At 35.9% G+C, this 18,280-nt stretch overlaps 1 protein-coding gene across 14 annotated transcripts in view; it reads right to left on the bottom strand.

The window, feature by feature from the left end:
* Nucleotides 1–1,601: 1,601 nt before the first annotated feature.
* PPARA (peroxisome proliferator activated receptor alpha) overlaps nucleotides 1,602–18,280 on the bottom strand; it is a 42,142-nt gene continuing 25,463 nt past the window's right edge. For 13 of the 14 annotated variants that reach the window (XM_064517106.1, XM_064517144.1, XM_026114143.2 and 10 more), the window contains 4 exons: nucleotides 16,766–16,904; nucleotides 14,527–14,729; nucleotides 11,259–11,706; nucleotides 1,602–9,555 (listed from right to left, as the gene is read on the bottom strand). In XM_064517106.1, coding sequence (XP_064373176.1) covers nucleotides 9,308–9,555; nucleotides 11,259–11,706; nucleotides 14,527–14,729; nucleotides 16,766–16,904 — 1,038 coding nt within the window. In that variant the 3' untranslated portion in view covers nucleotides 1,602–9,307. Of the gene's footprint in view, nucleotides 9,556–9,588; nucleotides 9,755–11,258; nucleotides 11,707–14,526; nucleotides 14,730–16,765; nucleotides 16,905–18,280 lie in introns of those variants that run through there. The other variant, XM_064517167.1, reaches the window with a different exon arrangement.

Raw genomic sequence — 18,280 nt, 5'->3', positions numbered from 1 at the left:
AGCTGCTTTACTATTTTACTGGAGGGGAGTAGAATCATTACTAAAAGGGGGCAGAAGCTGTAACTACTTGGTTTGAGCCATTATAGCTGGCTTATTTAAGTGTACGATAGCAGTAGCTAAGGAAGATGAGTGCTTTGTGATTACCTGGTTAGTCATAGCTTTTAGGTAAAGCAAAGCTTTCTTTCAGCATGGCCCGCAAAACAGTTCACTAGCCTGAGGGTATGATTAAAGCCCAGGTTTTCAGATATGGGCTGTCACTTCTGTTTCATGTTTTAGGGAAAGTGTACTGAGCTACATGTAATTTGGTAGCTCCTATAATGACAAAGGATTATATAAAAATTTTTTTAACCTTCCTTTGACATGTATTAAAACTTATGTCTACAGCATTCAGACGATCAGTGTTGAACATGGACATTATGATCCCCTTATCCTAATACACTATTAGAATTTATTAGCATATATGTGATTGCAGACCAAAAGCCATCATGCCTATGCTTTCCAGCAATGTGGCCTACTTTTTAAGATATGCTGAGCCTTTACAGTTTGATTTCCTCAGGCTCCTCGAATACTTTCTGCTGCTGAAAATTAAGCCCTCAATGGTTCAGAGCACACCTGACGAAGAAACATGCATCTTCACCCTCTGCAGTAACTCTTCTTCAGCGTTCTTCTTGCCAGCTTAATAAAGCACCAGATTCTTGGGGGCATAATTATCTGTGATATAGCCTTCACTACCAATATTTAATTTTAAGACATGCTCATCAAAGTAGTTAGTGTGCTTCAATTCACCTACAAGTGAATTCCAAAATGTTTGTTGCTTCTCAAGCTGGTCATAAATGGGTATGGAGAAGGCTAGTAAGTCAACAGACATAACTGATGGAATACTACACATGCAGACACAGGCAGACAGACACACATGTTCCTAACTTAAGTTAATCTGCAAGAACCAACGCTTCAAAGATGCTCCAAATTATCTTTGCACTGTTAAAAGATCCACTTACTTTATTACATAGTAGGCATATTTAATACAATTTCTTTATAGCTATTTGATGCTAACCAAAAGGTATGGGCACCACTCCAAACAAAGCTTGCTTATCCACTCTTCCCCACTAAAATCAGTACAAGTACTCTCTGGTGTGACATTAAGCAGCTAAGTGTTTTCTGAAGAAGGGCCTTATATGTTAAATAGTTGGTGAAGGCAAAATCATTCCAGTTGTTGATTACAGTGGAACGGAGAGAAACACACGTTCATTGCCCTTGTAGTGTGACAGAAGGAGAGATGGGTGTCACCATTTCCCTGGTGCTGCACCACCTCTCTCCCCACCCTGGGTTCTGATTCTGCAAACATTTACACAAGTTACCAGTTGAGAAGGTAAGTGGTTGTCCAAGAGTTTAGAACAGAACTACTTTCATGGAAATAAACATTATTCATGCATGCACATTCCTTGAAAGAAGGATTCAGTTAAGACTTGGCAGCTGCTTCAGATAAAGCACAAGAGGCAGCAAGCAGAGGGTAACAAATACGTTTGTCTCAAAAACACAAGACATATTACCATGAAGTATTTTTCTGGAAGTAAAAGAAAGATCAGCACAACTCATGGAGCTTGCTTTTAAAAATATTTATTTTTTAAACCATTAAGGCAAAACCATATTTAAAATTAACTGTCTTTACATTCGTTCTTACAGGATGACTTCTTTTTAAGCACATAGATTCCTACCAGTCTGTATACAAACTATGAATTCTACCTCTTATTTTTAAAGGAGAGGAAGAAAATTCAGAATGTAAAAAAAAAAAAAAAAAAAAATCAAGTTCATTTTCATTCTAGATCAGTAGACTGGCAACATTTGAGACTTCACCATCATATTTAGCAATATATAATTTTTACATTTATAAGTGCAAGAGACTTTCCTATAAATCCTTGTGAGACCAGAACTTCCATTCTTTCTTGAAAATATCATTTGTATTGTTCTGACTGAAAGAAACGTGGGAACGTAGCCTGAATTAGTGGTATTTTACTGCAAAACAAGCATTCCATGAGAATTAGGTTTGACTACTCCCTGTAAGAAATGTCTGCTCCTCACAAGTTTGATATTTAATATAGTAAAAGGCACCCAAGAAACAGCATAAAAAAAATTTAAGTGACTGGAAAAAATCATCTGTTTCTTCTCTTTAATATTGTTATTTTGATGTAATTAAACACTTGCTAGCTCCATAGATGATTAGAGTTTGGCAACACTAACAAAAATGTGCTTTTTTTTTTTTTTATGTTACAGCAGATAACGGACATTTTAAGACATGATAAAGGGTTTCAACATCATGATGTAATTAAAATGCTGTATAACACTCCTAAAGAAAATTCAGACCAATTGTTTGTAAAAGCTGTAAAACAGCAGGAACAACATGAAATGTTGGCCATCTGAAAAGCTGGTAAAACAGACTTTGTCAAACACTAACAGGATCTTGTTAAAAATCAGTAATACTAGCACTTTGATTAGCTTTGTTATTACTAAAGAAATAACTAAAGCGATTAATGTTCTTCCCACTTCTGAAAGCAGAGCAAAGTATTTGTGGATACAGAGATGGAGGCATGGCTTCACATACCACCCACCCCATGGCCTTCATTTCCTCAGGGGAGCAGGATGAATGATTTCATCAGCAGGGGATTTCTCCCGTTATCCACAGGCCAAGACACCGGCAGATGAACAATAGCAATCTGCTCGGCAATTGAGTCTGCCGAATGGAGCTGCTGGTGAGCACAGGTAGATACACACCCGAATGCGCACACAGCCTCACGAACAGCTCTGAAGTGTGCTGCAGTGCTAACGGGGGCAAAGGCACTGTGTCTCTGTGAAGGCAACCCTAAACTACCATGTGGCAAAATTTACCTATGCTACGTGAATGTGCCAGAGGTAATAAAGTCTGGATTTGAACTGCACTCTGCATTGTTATTTGCAGATGAATCATCCAGCAATTTTGCTACAGTAATCTTCCTACAGTTCCTGTTGCACATCACAAATTTTGAATGTTTATACTGCACTCCTATGCTGTGGAGTAGAGCATAATATTTGCATGATGCCAATATTTTGGCTGGTCAGTATTTTCCCATACCACCAATATTCCTTTCAAGTATAAAGAATGCCACATAATTTTTTGCATTGATCATAAGGCTGGCATCTTTTCCACAATAGAGATTCCTGTACATGCATATCCAACCTGAGAAAATACACCAAAATACTTAAAGTGACTTTAAGTACCTTATGCCGGATCTTGCAGCCCTTTTTTAAGGCCCAACCTGCAATCAGTTTAATAATCTCTTTTGTGCATGTAGCCTGCCCCTCTGGGCAACAGAACTCATCTGAAATTTAGGTCCTTGCAGTAGGAATTCTGTGCTGAAACATATTTCCCTGCAGTGGAATCTGACAAGATAGAGTAACACAATAAAGGTTAAGGAGTTCAAGACAAAACAGCCTTAGAAGCTGGAAAACATTGAGAAAAAAAATCCAGCAACAGTAAGCCAGTAAGCATATTAGGGAAAACAAAAGAGCAGACACCCTTGCCCTGGGATGGGTTTTGTTAACAATGAATTTGTATCACATATTTACAGTACAAAGTGACATATCTGATGGCACCTTTTACAGTTTTTTCACTGTTGCCTATGAAATTCAGAAAAGAAGATGTAAGTTACCATAAGAAAGTCCAGTATAGCTTTTATAAATTTGATAAAATTATCTTAATAGAAAACTGATACTTTACCAATGCAGCATATCTATATGATGACAACTGATCAAATGAAATTTTTGAGTTGTAGCAATTTTGGAAAGTACAATTTCATCTATTACAAATCAATTGCAATAAATATAAATCATTGCTGGAACATTTGTAATATGCTGGGCTTGTACTAGATGCTATGTTATGAATACAGCATATACCTTAAAAACGTAATTCACTTTGCTTCTGTATCAGGACGCATTAGCAAGGATGTTGTATGCACAGATAGTCACACCTGAATCACAGGTCACAGAATCCCTATGGACAGATTCTGAATTCATCTATACTTAAAAATCATAACGGGAGAACTCCTACAGGAAAAAAAAGGAACTTAAAAGTTATGTATATTTTGTTTTGCACTGCCAAATTACATACTTTAAAATACATCTATAAAAACTATAGATCAACCTCACTGCAAGTAGCAGGAAATAATTATGTATACACATTTTTATTTCTAGTAAGCCATAAATCAATTTCTCAGAAAATAACTGCATATGAAGTACTAATAGAAGCTAGCTCTTCTTAGCTTTCTTTTCAGACTTTTAAGTAAAAGGAAGTACTCTGCTGTAAAGCGAAGATGAACTTTATTCTATAATCTACCTTTTGTATTGGTGAACTTGAGCTAAAACCTTAATAACAACTCTAAATATTTTATAATTACAGCTCTTTCTAACCTAGACTTACTTTTATTAAAATGAAATAAAAGCAAGTCTATGTTTTAGGTGAAAATTATTTGAAAATTTGGTTACAATTGTCAATACCAAATACTAATAAATTGCAGAATTTGTGAAACTTCTTCACAAATGATACAGAAATAAAGACCACAAAGGAATAAATAGTAGTTTGTCTTCAACTCCAGGCCCATCATCCTTACCTATAAATCTTTCCTCACTATACAAAAGGGTTCACAAGATAAAGTATGAAACATAAGTATTTAAATTAAATAATTTACATATTTTTCTTAAAGCACCTTTGTAATATAATTTAGTGAAAGTTTATACCTTGCAATTATATTCTTGTATTTTACAAATTGAAACGTGAAGGAATGGTATAACATTAAAAAATCCCACAATACAGAATATCAATAATCTCAGATCAAACCCACATACAATTTAAATGTCTAGTAAAAGAAGGATGATAAAGCTGATTAAACATACATAAAAAAAATATATGCAGCTGATATCAAGAAAGTACTTGAGATACAAGCAAGCACTAGATACCATACTATACTTTACATTTCAACACTTTTGAAGGGATTAGGGTTTTCAATGAAGGACCATTATTTATAACATCTTATGCTTAGGTAATACCACAACGGCTGCAAATGCCTTTGTTAAACGCAGTTGCAGATTTTCAACTAAATAATGTGGATGCTTTTAAGGAGAGAAGGAGCTGAAATTGTTCCTCTTCACAGACAGTAAAGGCAGCTACAGAGTAATCTTCTCCAATTACTTTGTTTAAGATGGTGTGCAAATTGTCCAGGCTTTCCATCAGAAAGGAGGAGGAGATTCAGATTTAACAGTATGTACCCAGCTCTGCGATGAGTAACTCTCTGAAGTTTTAGTAGTTTGAATAAACAAACAAATGTTTAGTTTCTTATTATAAGCTCTTCGATTTGCAAACTTGTGCTAGCTCTCTCATGAGAGCAGACTTAGTGCAACTGCTGGTATTTCCTAAATCTGTGTAGGCCAGAAATAATACAAAAATATGCTCTTTGGCAGTATGTCAGCTTTCTAGCAGCTGGCTATAACTAAAGCACAAAGGCACATGGAAATGAAAATTAAATGAAAAAGAAGATTTCTTTAAATACCAAGAAAGGTTCGATTTGTATAAATGAATATTACTAACTACGGTTTGTCATTTTGTGTCTAAAATAAAAGTGAGCTTCTTAAATTTAACAGGTACAATGTAACTGATTTTTTTTAATGGCAGTTGTGTGCTGTTACACTGAAGACAGTACACCTTTAAACAAAATATTAAAGAAAGAGATGCAAATGTACACCAGATTTCCCTAACACATGATACAAACCCTTCCTTCCCCCTCCCCCCCCAGCCTTTTGTCAAGATACCTAGGGTATCCCAACAAATCAAATAAACCCCTCAATAATGAATAGGCTATAAGTTCACTGAAAACTATTAAGTTGTCCCACTGTTTCCTAGGATTTTTCTCTATCCTCTGCTGTATCTTGTCTTAAGCTGTCTGTGGGCTCGCAATCCCTAACCAGGGTTCTTCGGTGCTATTGATAATAAAAATAAATAAGCGTAAATAAGAATCAGATCAAAACTATACATAACAAGCCAGTAAATCTGTAAAGAGTCTCCTAAAATCTGATCACCCCCTCAGCCCCAGAATTGATATTTTAACATCGTTTATGATCTGTGCAAGATGGAGATGCTGAAGGTTCCTCAGTAATATATCTCAAACTTGTCAGACTCCAAACTTCCAAAGAACTAACACAAATTGAGTAATTTTGAAATCTCATTGGCAAATGCCTACTGCAGTCATCTACTGAGGTAGCTAACATACTTTGTTAAAAGTGTAATGTTGAAATTAAGAACTTCTTTCACACATTAGCATTTGGGAAGTGTCTGTCCTGTGTTGTTCCTTGAAGAGACTGTGGATATGGGCACAGTGCAATAGCATGGATAGTGGTATCTATCCAGAATTTTAGGCTATGCTAACATCCTGTTCACATTTCTGTAATCCAAACATGTGTTTTTTCCATACATTTAAAGGGCTGTGATTTAATTTAGAAAAGAAATCAAATTCCAGTGTCTGAAGAACTATGCTAGCCGATTTTCAAATAGTGAAACAAAATGGGTCTGAAACAGGAAAAATGCAAATTATGCACTTTCCTAGTGTTTAGAATAGGAACCTGCAACAAGCAGCTACTTAAATTTATGCTTGCCACTGAAAAATGTGGTCTTCAATTCAATTGTGTATAGCTTTGCCAAATTTAAATATTTGCTATTATTTTTTAATGTTTTTGAAAAATTTCAGTGAAGTGTTTTAGCCACTTAAGAGAGCAAGAACAGGGAAAATACATTTTGTCCACACTAACTTTGCCTAATTTTTCCAAGAAACTTTAGTACATCCGAACTATGGAACAGAATTTTAAAATTTGCCTTTTGCATGCAACTGAGCTTCAGAAAAAAATACAGTTTTCACTTTTTCAGAATAAACTTAAAGCTATTGGAGACTCCAAAGTTAGATTTTACACTGCCCTCAGCTGCAGTGATCGTGCTACACACTGATGCCACAGGTACTATCTCCAAATACTCAATATGCCATCACAGAATGGCTAACATTTTGACAATTTTTGAGTAAGCAATATTGTGTATCAACTACTTCAAAACTGAATGTCTTATGCTTAAAGCCCAGCGTTCCATAGTGAAACACAGCTGACTTTAAGAATAAAGTAGTATCATTGCTCAAATCTTCTTGTTATTTCTGAGGGCATACAAGGTACTGCTATAACATACAAAGGACAACCCACTTCTCCTCTACTTTCTTCTGTTAAGACCTGGAGCCTTCTCTTGATGAAGTGTCTGATGAAGTGTAGCATAACTAACATTACTCCCTGTTGCTGACTGGGGAGAAAGAAGGTACCTGACAGGGAAGGAGGGATAATTCTGTGCCTATGCATTTATTCTTTCTGTCCTGCCCAAGCCAGTCACCAAATTTGAAGCCTATACATTACTATTTTGCACAATTGCAGTAATTAAAACCTCAGCTAATGGCAATCACCAGATAAATATCAAATTCCTTTTAAGCCTATAATTTATCCAGTGTCTAGCCTTACCAGCGTGCCTGTAAGAAACAAATGTTGCGACTAAAATAAGAAACACAGTATGATGTTCTCACTTTATCAGTTTTTGTTAATTCTTTCAGTGAAGGTTTCAGATTCTGAAACCTGCTACAATAAAACAAGTATAAAGTCTCCTCCTGTGCCACTGGAAGTTTAACTATTGTGAAAATGCTAAGATTGGCATCCGAGATCTTTGTGTTATGAAACAAATAAGCAGATAAGCAAATAACAAAATTAAATTACCAGACTGAAAAATGAAGAGAAAGAAATAGTAGAGTCTTGAACAAATATGCAATTAAACTAATGGCTAGCACTTGCTTTCACTTTTAGTGCAGGAATCTCTGACAAAGGATCCTGTTAAATGGCAAAAGTCAAGCTGTTCCATTTTGGCTCATTCCACATCAGGACCAAGTAGTATTGTAAAATCAAAAAGTTTCCTCTCAGGTACCCAATAAACTTATTTACTCTCAACTGTGCTCTTTCATATATTACACAACTGATATCTACAAATTCTGCTCTTGGTAATACTGTCACCTTATCCATTGTGTTTGTATGGGTAAGTACAAAATTTGATGAAATAATGTGGTTAATAGTGCTATGGACAAGGTATAAGAAAGAACAGAAAGAAATATATCTGAGTGGATAATTGAAAAAAAAAAACAATACAAAACAGTGTACTCGTCAGAAAAGTAAAAAAGTTTGAATCACTCTACACTGCAAAAACTGTTAAGAAAGAAGGTGCCATTCTTATATAATGATTTCTTCAGAGTAAGCTATCATTCTAGGCACTAGAATGCTATGAAGTTGGAATTCATTTTCTCTGGGCTAGGATTAGATTTCTTGGAGTCTCTCCAGAACTCTTGCTAGTTCAAAATGACATTTTTAAGTCAAAACTGCATTTTGAGCTATTGCAAGTTCTCCAGAATACACACAGTATGATATATTTATCCACAGGGACATTTTCTTATTTCCTTAAAACAGTTTAAAAAAGAAAAGAAAAGAAAAAAAAAAAAGGATTCCATCACTTTGTTTCATGTAGTCATCAAGAGACATCTGAATGGAGCCCCTCTGCTGTATTTTAGATAGCTCTTTGGATTTCATTTCATTTCATAAAAGAAACATCTTTTCAACATGCTAATGCTGAAGTTTACCAATGTAAAAATACATGAACCTGTACTTCATGGAACTCAGGCAGTAGCACGTGAAAGGTCTTTCAATTTTTTTAGAAGTGTATGTACAGTAATATCCAACTGTCTGATGCATATAGACTGACTGCCTTAAGAAAAAGTGTTAGTTAGCTCTCAGTAATTACCATTAGCCACGAGCGCATAATCTTTATGATTGTGCATATATATACCTGAAGAAAATTTGCTGAATTTGTTATATTAATTCTAAAATGACTTAACCAAGAGGAAATAGTTTTGTTCATTTCTGTTAATCAACATTCTGATTTATTATACAAATATGTATTCCTTACCAATCCTCAAATTTCCAAATAAATGAATCCTTGTGAGCAACTTCATGAGCATTAAGATTGATATTTCTCTGCAGAATTCTTTCAAAAGAGGACAGAAGAACCCAAACCAGAAGTTTAACACTCAGTTATCTAGCTTTTAGATTTTTCATGCTCCAGACTGAGTGAACAGCATATAACTGTGCAAGTAATTTTGCTCCCATCTATTATTAATATTGCTGTTGTCTTTAAATATTGTGGAAAAAATATTAAAAATCCTTAATACATATCCCTGTAGATTTCCTGTAGTAAAGGGTGTAAATGTGCATCAGATTCAGTCTTCTTAATTATCTGAACAAGTTGAGCATGCTCTGTCACAAGTTGTCGGAGGTCAGCCATTTTTTGAAGAAGTTTTGGGAAGAGGAAGTTGTCATCAGGATGGTTGGTTTGCAAGTGAAGTTTCAGTACATGCACAATGCTCTCTTGCATTTTTTCAATGTGTCCTACATTTACAAGACCAGGACGATCTGTTCTCAAAACAAACAGAGGAATACATGTCATAATGTTATAATTATTCTTTATTGTAGGTTACTACATTATACATGGAAGACAACGAGAATATTCCCATCAACTTCAATAGGTTTTGGATCAGGCTTGAAGTAAATCTTCTTTAAATAAAGGTAGTCTTGTCCCTTTGGCCCAAGTGTTTTCAATGCCCATGGTTATCTGAGGAGAGAGTTCATGATACTAATACATTCTCTGCTACAAAAAGTCAGCAGAAGTACACAGTCTAGGAATCCAGTTCTATATTCTGTATGTCAGGATAACGGAATTCAAACTGTAAGGACGGGGGGAAAAGCATTTGGCTATTTCTATGGAGTTCTCTAAGACTGGAATCTATACAAAGAGCCATAAAATAATAGGGTTTCACCCTTAGTTCCCATATACATTCTCATGACACAAGTTACTGACAGGACTTAGAGAAGGTAACACCCTTAACGCCACTAAGGGTGTTTCACACTTTCCAGGATATGATCCTATTTTCAGGTACTTATGATCCTGTCACACCCTGACTCTCTGGATCAAACTTCTCTGTAAGAAGTATAGGACCACATGCTAAAGTTGTTTCTTGAAAACTTAAGGTATTTCGAAGGAGTATAGGGAAAAATACCATTTTGCCTGCAAATAATTCTATTGACCTCTGAAAAATTCAAATTCAATACAGCATACAAAAGTAACTCAAAATATGATGGGAGCCTGCTATCTCAACTAGTGCACTGAATATTTGAAAGCCTACAGATTATATCTCTCTTCTTGTAATTGCTGAAGATGCAACCAAAGGCCAGTGAAATGTTGTCCTGTGTGTTTGGCAGGACACAAAAAAGGCAGGCAGTCACAGTTGTTCGAACTGTCTTGATCCCTTATTTCCCTTTTCAAAATGCTTTCAAATAGTTTTGCAATTAGCCTTAAATATGAATGCCCTTACTTTCTGCAGGAAAATAAAGGATTACATTTGTGTTCCTTCATTCACAAAGAGTGCCAACAACAGGCATTAAAAAACAAATGAATACACACACATGTTCTTAGGTATTATGAAATAATTTTTAAAAGCATCATAAGCTAATTTGAAACAGGAAGCTAATATGTGAAAATAGTCTGTCATATTAAGATCACAATCCTAACACAAGAACTGCATCAACAGAGTAGCGCATTTGTGCAGAACTTGTGATCCAGTCAGCAAGTGTCAAAGATCAGCAACGCTATAATCTGCATTTGCCTCTAAAAGTAGAGTAGAAAAGGCCTATTTAGTCATACTAGCAACCTCCTTACATAGTATTTTTCTGCCCATGTCACAGATACAAATACTGTTTCCTACCCAGTCCTAAACCTCCAAAACAAACGCCACCACCACCACCACCACAAACCACCAGCACTCTTCACATCCTGCTTTTAAAAACATGGAGCACCCAGACCCCTCTCTGAGTAAGGCTAAACAGTAACTCCGCACATGCATACAATTCTGCAAAGCGAAATACAGGATCAGGGCCACAACAGTGACACAGTATCTTCTATGAAACCTGCTAAAAGGGAATTGATATAGTTAGAGGTAGAATTAAATCTGTGGAATTCCATCAACTGTAAGACATAATTAATTTTTTCCATTAAAATTATTAATACAGGTGAAGAAAATCTTAAAAGTTACTACCTAAAGAACAAATGTATTGCTTACCTCCACAGCAAATGATAGCAGCCACAAAAAGGGATATATCACTATCATCCAATTCCAGTGCATTGAATTTCATTGCAAAATCAAATTTCGGCTCCATTATATCACAGAATGGCTTTCTCAGGCTTTTCAGGAACTCCCGGGTTATAAAACCGTTTCCATAGGCTACCAGCATCCCATCTTTGTTCATTACAGAAGCTAACATGGCAAATATGGCTTCATAAACTCCATATTTTAACAGTGTCACTTGATCATTCAAGTCAAGATTGGAGAAGCCAGGGATAGATTTGGCAAATTCAGTAAGTTCTGTTACAGTCTCTACAGAGGTGCACTGGCAGCAATGGAAGATTCGAACTTCTGCTTCCTTATTCTGAATTCCATTGGCTACCAGTTTTGCCACCAGCGTCTTCTCTGCCATACACAAGGTATCCATATCATGTATAACAAATGGCTACAGAGCAAAACAAAAAACCCCTTGAATTATTTCATACTTCGGCATCATGAATAACCAGGTATTATAGAACTACAAACTGCAGTATCTAAGAGACTCTGCTCTGCAAATGACAGTGCAAATAGTAAAATGTAAATATACATGACATTATCTTTAATGTAGTTGTTTTAACTAGTCAGTAGCAGCAGTGAAGATCCAGTAGCACAGGGTTTATCATGTATATATCCATCTCAGATTAAGTCCCAGAAGATTCTCAAAAGACTTGTATTATCTTCTCCAGAAGCCCACATTATTCTACCTACTTTCCTATCAACTCTTGAACTAATGATACTTGATGCCTGATATATCTTCCTCTAAATATATGACATTTAAATACAGGCAGTCATTTAAATATAGGACAGAATATTTACACAAGAATGTGACTCCTGTATTATTCTTGTACTTTACTATCAAATTATCATAAACTATGTTCCAGCTGCTCTTCCACAAAAATTCAGCTCACCCTTCTAGCTACAGTTAGTGCTAGATCATCACTAAACCCAGAATTACTCTACAGTGTCTGGCAATACAAAATTTCAGTGTTGATCACAGTCTTTTCCATAAGTAAAATACCCTTTATTTAAAAAGCTACGCACATTACAAATTGATGGGCTGGTCTCTTAGAATATCATTTTAAAATTCATCCACACTTTCCTAAGGAGAGAAACTCAAAAATATTTTAACGTATTATATTTTGACTAGTATACCTGAAGAGCAGTACTCAAAAAGAAGGACTTTCCTTGAAAGAAAAACAAGAAAAACTAACTCTTTCCAGCCAAAGTCATGGCAATTGACCTCAAACATAAATCTACTTCCATAAATGCTAAGCAAAGCACCTTTCCTGTGCTGTTTTACTTGTCTCAGATTAAGCATCCCAAAGAACTTTTGATGTTCCATTAGAAACTCTCATAGTTTCTCTTACAGAAATTCTCACTTATTTTACCTACAAAACATTAAAACATGCAATTTTTCTTATAGGTCAGTGAACAACAGTGGATATTGTCCACTTTTGTGCATGCGGATATGAGAAGAAAGTGGTAAAACAATATCAACATGAAATTTCTAAACTCTTTAAAAGATGTAGTCTATCTTTTAAATCCTTTCAGAATTTATTATCATTTCACTATGTGGAAAATAGGTATTGCCAAGGATTTAGGAGCCAAATTTAAAAATGCCACCTCATCACCAGGAAAAACAATCTGTTTACAATATGCTAGTTCTGATCCTTCATTTCTTTTTACTTGCAAATTCATTAACACATATGCAAACCACTATTCTCTGGCCAAACAGATGACTCTAATCTGAGAGCCAGTAAATCAATCTTATCTTGGCATAAATGCAAACACAAAAATTACAGTCTAATGATCCAAAATCTCTGCATTGCAGAATCCCAACAGATATTGTAACTTATGATTATGTCATGTAATAATAAGCTTGAAAAGAATTGTATGCAGGTAACTACTTGGTAAGGTGTTAAAGCATCATAGGTACTGTAGGTTTATGTCAGCTTGTACCACTCCAAAAGTTTAAACCCGTACTTAAATTTTAAGCATCTCATTAATCCAGTGAAAAAAGACTGGAATTATTCATGTTTCTCTTTTAAGGTAGAAATCTGTATGCTTGGCTAGCCGCGACCTATAATACATCAAATTCCACTATTTAGAAGACATCTTGCTTACAATTTTGGTAACATCCCATAGTAACACATGTTTTTTATTCTGGTAAGTATAAAATCTTCTTCCCCTCCACACACACACCTTTTACAGAAGTTACATCTCTTATTTTACCACTGATTTTATCTTCTATATATTAACATATATCACAACAGAAATTAAAAAAATTATACATAAAAACAAAACAAGTCAGTCCTTACATTGGTTATATGATCTCATGTGCTACAGAACAAAAAGCAGTTGATAGCACTAGCCAGCCCAAACTCCTCACTGTCTAATGATGATTTTCTTACCGCATTCAATCATATATAGGAAGTTTACGCCAGATTGTCAAAACTGTTTGACTCAGAGTTAAATTTCAAAGATGTTGTACAACTCATGAGCAAATATTACGCAACTACTTATTAATCAGTAACGATCTGAGTACCTCAAGTAAAAATTCACAGAGGACATTCACTACTTAGTATATGAGCTTAGCTAAGTTATCCTGTAAGAAAAAATAAACTCTACAACTTATATGTCTTCATAAGCTTGTTCGCTTCTCCCTTCCAAAGTAACCATAGAGTTAAGATCAGCAAGGCTGGATGAGGAAGTGGTCAGAACTCTAAACAAAGAATTACAAACTTTGAGCTCTCTTTCCACTCCTACCATCAGTGGTATTGTGGTTAAAACAAGAGTCATACAGAGCTCTCCTGTATGCCCTAAAAGATAGCAATATTTATCCTGATATTTGTGGCAGAAGAGCATTATAAAAATCCCCCCCAATTCTTTTTTTTTTCTTTCATCATAACTTTTAATCATCCCCCCTCCCAATACCAAAAGGTATCCATACTCAGATATCACATTCTGTTTTTTGATTAAGAACTAATTTTCTTTTGCTTCCCTCTTCATTATAATTTAAGGCTATAAGCTTCCATTTAACCATAAGCATCAGTTTAGTTACCCGATTTTCCCAAAGCTTCCAATTCTGATTCTGTTTTTTGCATATTTTATGTCTCTATTAACATGCTATTTATCATCTAAAAGATTAGCTGAAGAGTTTAACAGCATGTTACATTTCCTTATGTACATGCCAACTTTAAAGTCAAGTTACAGCAAAAGTACTTACCGGATTGTTATTAGTCTTCCCAGCAAGGATGACTCTGGCTTTAACCTTGTTCATATTGAAGTTTTTCAGGTAGGCGTCATGAATTCTTTTGGCAAGTGATTTAAGATCTGCCATTTCTGAATCTTCTACATAATTTTCACCTGTTAGAATTTCTGCTTTTAACTTTGCCTTCTCAGACCTTGGCATTCGTCCAAAACGTATTGCTGATGGGAAAGACATAATTGTAAAACAAACATACGTTACACAAAAACATAAGCCTTTTTCCACTGCTGATTAGAGCAACAAGACTATCTACAAAGAGGGAGTAGAAGTAGAATATTTATTATGATAAATTCATGAATGAAATAAATAATTTCATTCTTTCCAGCAGAGTCAGTGACTAATTATCAAGTCAGTATGCTAAACTGAAGGCAAACAAAATGTTTCGAAACACAAACTGGTATCTGTACTGATCTAAAATACATGCCTTCTCCATTCTACACAGCACAAGTAGTTCATGAAACTCAGAGTCACCCATTAGAATTCTAAAAAACAGCAACTGAGTGAAATCATGTCAGGAGCTTGGCTGAAAGAACATACATGCCGGCTGGAGATCTGCCTGGGGAGTTATTTGGTAGGGAACACTGCGCAGGGATGGGCCCCAACTCCATTCCTGATTCTGAACCTGCTGGGGCATTCAGTTCTGTACATGCTGATTGTCGAGTTCAACATACCTGTACTGCCTAGCGAAAGCAAAACAGACCCCAGATTCATGCTCAAATCACTAGACTATAGCCAAAAAACCCCTCCTCCTAGAGGGAGACCGGTCAGGATGAGAATAGGTTTTGATTATCCAATCTAGCAGTTAGGAGATTCTCTTGAAAGAAAGGAGATGCGAGTTTGAAACCCCACTGCATGTGGAGGTATCATTTCTTGGGCAAGTGGTCTTGCCTTTTAGCAATGAAATGTGTACTTCCATATCAGTCTTCAGTTTCATCTTAAAACTAACGCAACTCCTTTTACAAGGAGCCTCATCCTCTGATGGTGTGCAAGGTTTAGAGACAGCCAGTATAGCTAGTTACTCTTGCCTCATTCAGTAACTAATCAGTGGAACGATGGACCCTCAAGTGCTTTGACTGAGCAATTCAGAGCATTTATACAATTAGCATTTCATAGACCCAAGGAATTTTTCTCATGACATAAGGAGGTCACTCCAGGATTGATCTGAAATGCAGTTTTGGAATGCAATGGAAGTCCTAACATGGAAGGCCTGCCCTGAATCGGGCCATGGATCTACTGGAAAAGTGGAAGAACATCTGCCCTAAACTGAAACTTCTAATTTTAAGGTCATGGATATAAATTCACTTCTAGTCTTTTCCTCAAAAATGCTGCTCGCAAGTTAGTGGTCTTCTCCTTCTGCTATCACCTCCTAGATGTTTGCTCCCCACTTCAGCCGGAGTATAGGTACCCACACCTTTTTAGTAGGCTGAACTGGCTTCAGCTGAACACTAGTCCCTGCCAACCAGCACAGCTCTCTACTAAACTCCTGCCCCAGAGACGTTACTCTGTTGGCTGGCACACCCTTCCCAAGTCTGCTGCTTCAGGAAGGTTATCACCAACCAAGAATATAAAATTTCTCCCAGTGGGGCATAATCTCAGTCCATCTTTAAAAATTGGTTGAAATGGGCCTGTAAACCACAGGCTTACCAGCCCTATGCTATGTTAACACAAACAGTAACATAATTTTAAAGTTGGTTATCTAAATGCTCTAAATTATTACTGTTTCATTTGGCAAGCAACCTACCAGATTCTTGTTCCACAGTCAGCACAGACCTTCCCCTCCCCCACACTCCCTAAAACCATCTGCTGTTACACTGCAACCTGCAAAATAATGAAGTCTGGTTTCCTACAGATTTCTAGCCTATGTTATTCCCTCCCACAATGAGCTTGTTCTCCTCCTACTCCTGGAGTTTGTTTCAATGGGACCAACAGTGCCAAAGTTCTGGCTCGAGAAAACAGCTAATGAACATTCATATGGACAAACAATCAACACAATTGTGTATGGGTTCACAAAAGTACATTTGGCAGCTATGTATCAATTATATGAACTAGCCATTAGTGAAATTGGTTCACCTCCATTCTATACTGTAATAACTTGATGTTCAACTCATATCAGCATGCATAAAAATAGCCAAGTGCCTGCTTCCAGAAGCAGACCCTGGGTAGGAAAATGCAAGTTATTAAGGGCACTTTTACCTACCATTATGTGACATTCCAACTGAAAGGCACTTTTGAAAACGACAGTATTGGCACTTATTACGATTTTTTTTCTGAATCTTGCAGCTGCGATCACATTTATCATAGATGAGTTTTAATCGAATTGTTCTCCTAAAAAAACCCTATAAGAAGTTCAAGAAAACAATATGTAATGTTAAAGAATGTTGACTACTAAACTTTAATCATACAGGTATTTTTTTTTCTCCTTTTACTGCTTATTGTTGTCACTAGCAAAACAATATGCTAAGCATAACCTGGCCATAAGTAAAAATCTTCTCCACACAGTGAAGTGGTGGGTATGAAGGCATGTACGGAATGGGAAACAGGGAAAGAGGAAGCAGCTCTCAGCCCTCTTTCTTGGGAAAGACAGCCAAGAGAGCCCAGAGTACCTTCAATGTTACTCTTCAGGACTGAGCAAAGCAGTCATGTCTTGCTTTTGCATGCATTCTCTCAGCCCCCTCTGTCAGAAACAACCTTCATCTTTCATGTGTGTAAGTCGCATAAACACACAGATTTAATGCATCTTTTCTCCATCCAGCAACTGTGTGCGGGTTGACAGCACAGTGGAGCGTATAGAAAAAGCCAAGGTCATAAAAACGAGCATTACAAAAAAGCCTGTAACTCAACAAATCCTACCGTGATGTCTTGATACTGCAATGTAACGCTAGTCTCATACTACAAAGTTGCGACAGGGTTATCAAAACTAAAGACATTGTAACATCTTGCTTCACAGGACATAAGGACATAGTATCGGATATCATTTAGACTGTGGGGCTTTATGACCACATCTGATTTTGAACTGGCTCTTCGTCTCTTCAAAGGTTAGTGAAAATTCCTGTATTTGAACCTAGCATTAATCTGTAAGATTTGTATTTGAATTGTCATCTTCTGACCCAGGAGATTTAATGGTGAGCATGAGAGAAAAATATAAATATATATATAAACATATAAAATTGTTTCACTCGCCTTATATTATAATTTAGGGGGAAAAAAATGTAAAATTAAAACTTCAGAAGAAAAAGAAAAGAATCTTATAATTCCTGGGTTATATCATATAGTCATATATATTACTGATAACATTAATTTGCCCCAGAGATATGCATTCACACCAAAACTACAAGAGGTAGAATACTAAATTATTCAGGCAGAATGTGGTGGAGATGAGAAATTCAGGATTTGTTGCTGTTTTAATGGAAATGTAGTAAACTTGCATGCTTCTCACAGCTATACTTCCAAAACAAATAAAACACTAGTGGAGCAAGTAGGCTTTGGGTTTTGGTCACAGTTTAGTATTTTAAGTTGTTTTAGTGTTTAACTAGCTGTTTTCAGAACAGCAGCATTAAAACTACCATTGTGAATTGCCTCTGCTTGATGAAGGTCTGGTATTAAATTATGGCATCTGAATAAATCATTTCTCAATTATTTCACAGATATGTTTATTATTTAAATATTTTTAATGATTAGAATTATATTAATTAAACATTTATGAAACAAATGT

This window comes from Dromaius novaehollandiae, chromosome 1 (genome assembly GCF_036370855.1).
Source record: "Dromaius novaehollandiae isolate bDroNov1 chromosome 1, bDroNov1.hap1, whole genome shotgun sequence".
Classification (NCBI taxonomy): Eukaryota; Metazoa; Chordata; class Aves; order Casuariiformes; family Dromaiidae; genus Dromaius; species Dromaius novaehollandiae.
This window is presented reverse-complemented; position numbering and strand designations above follow the sequence as displayed.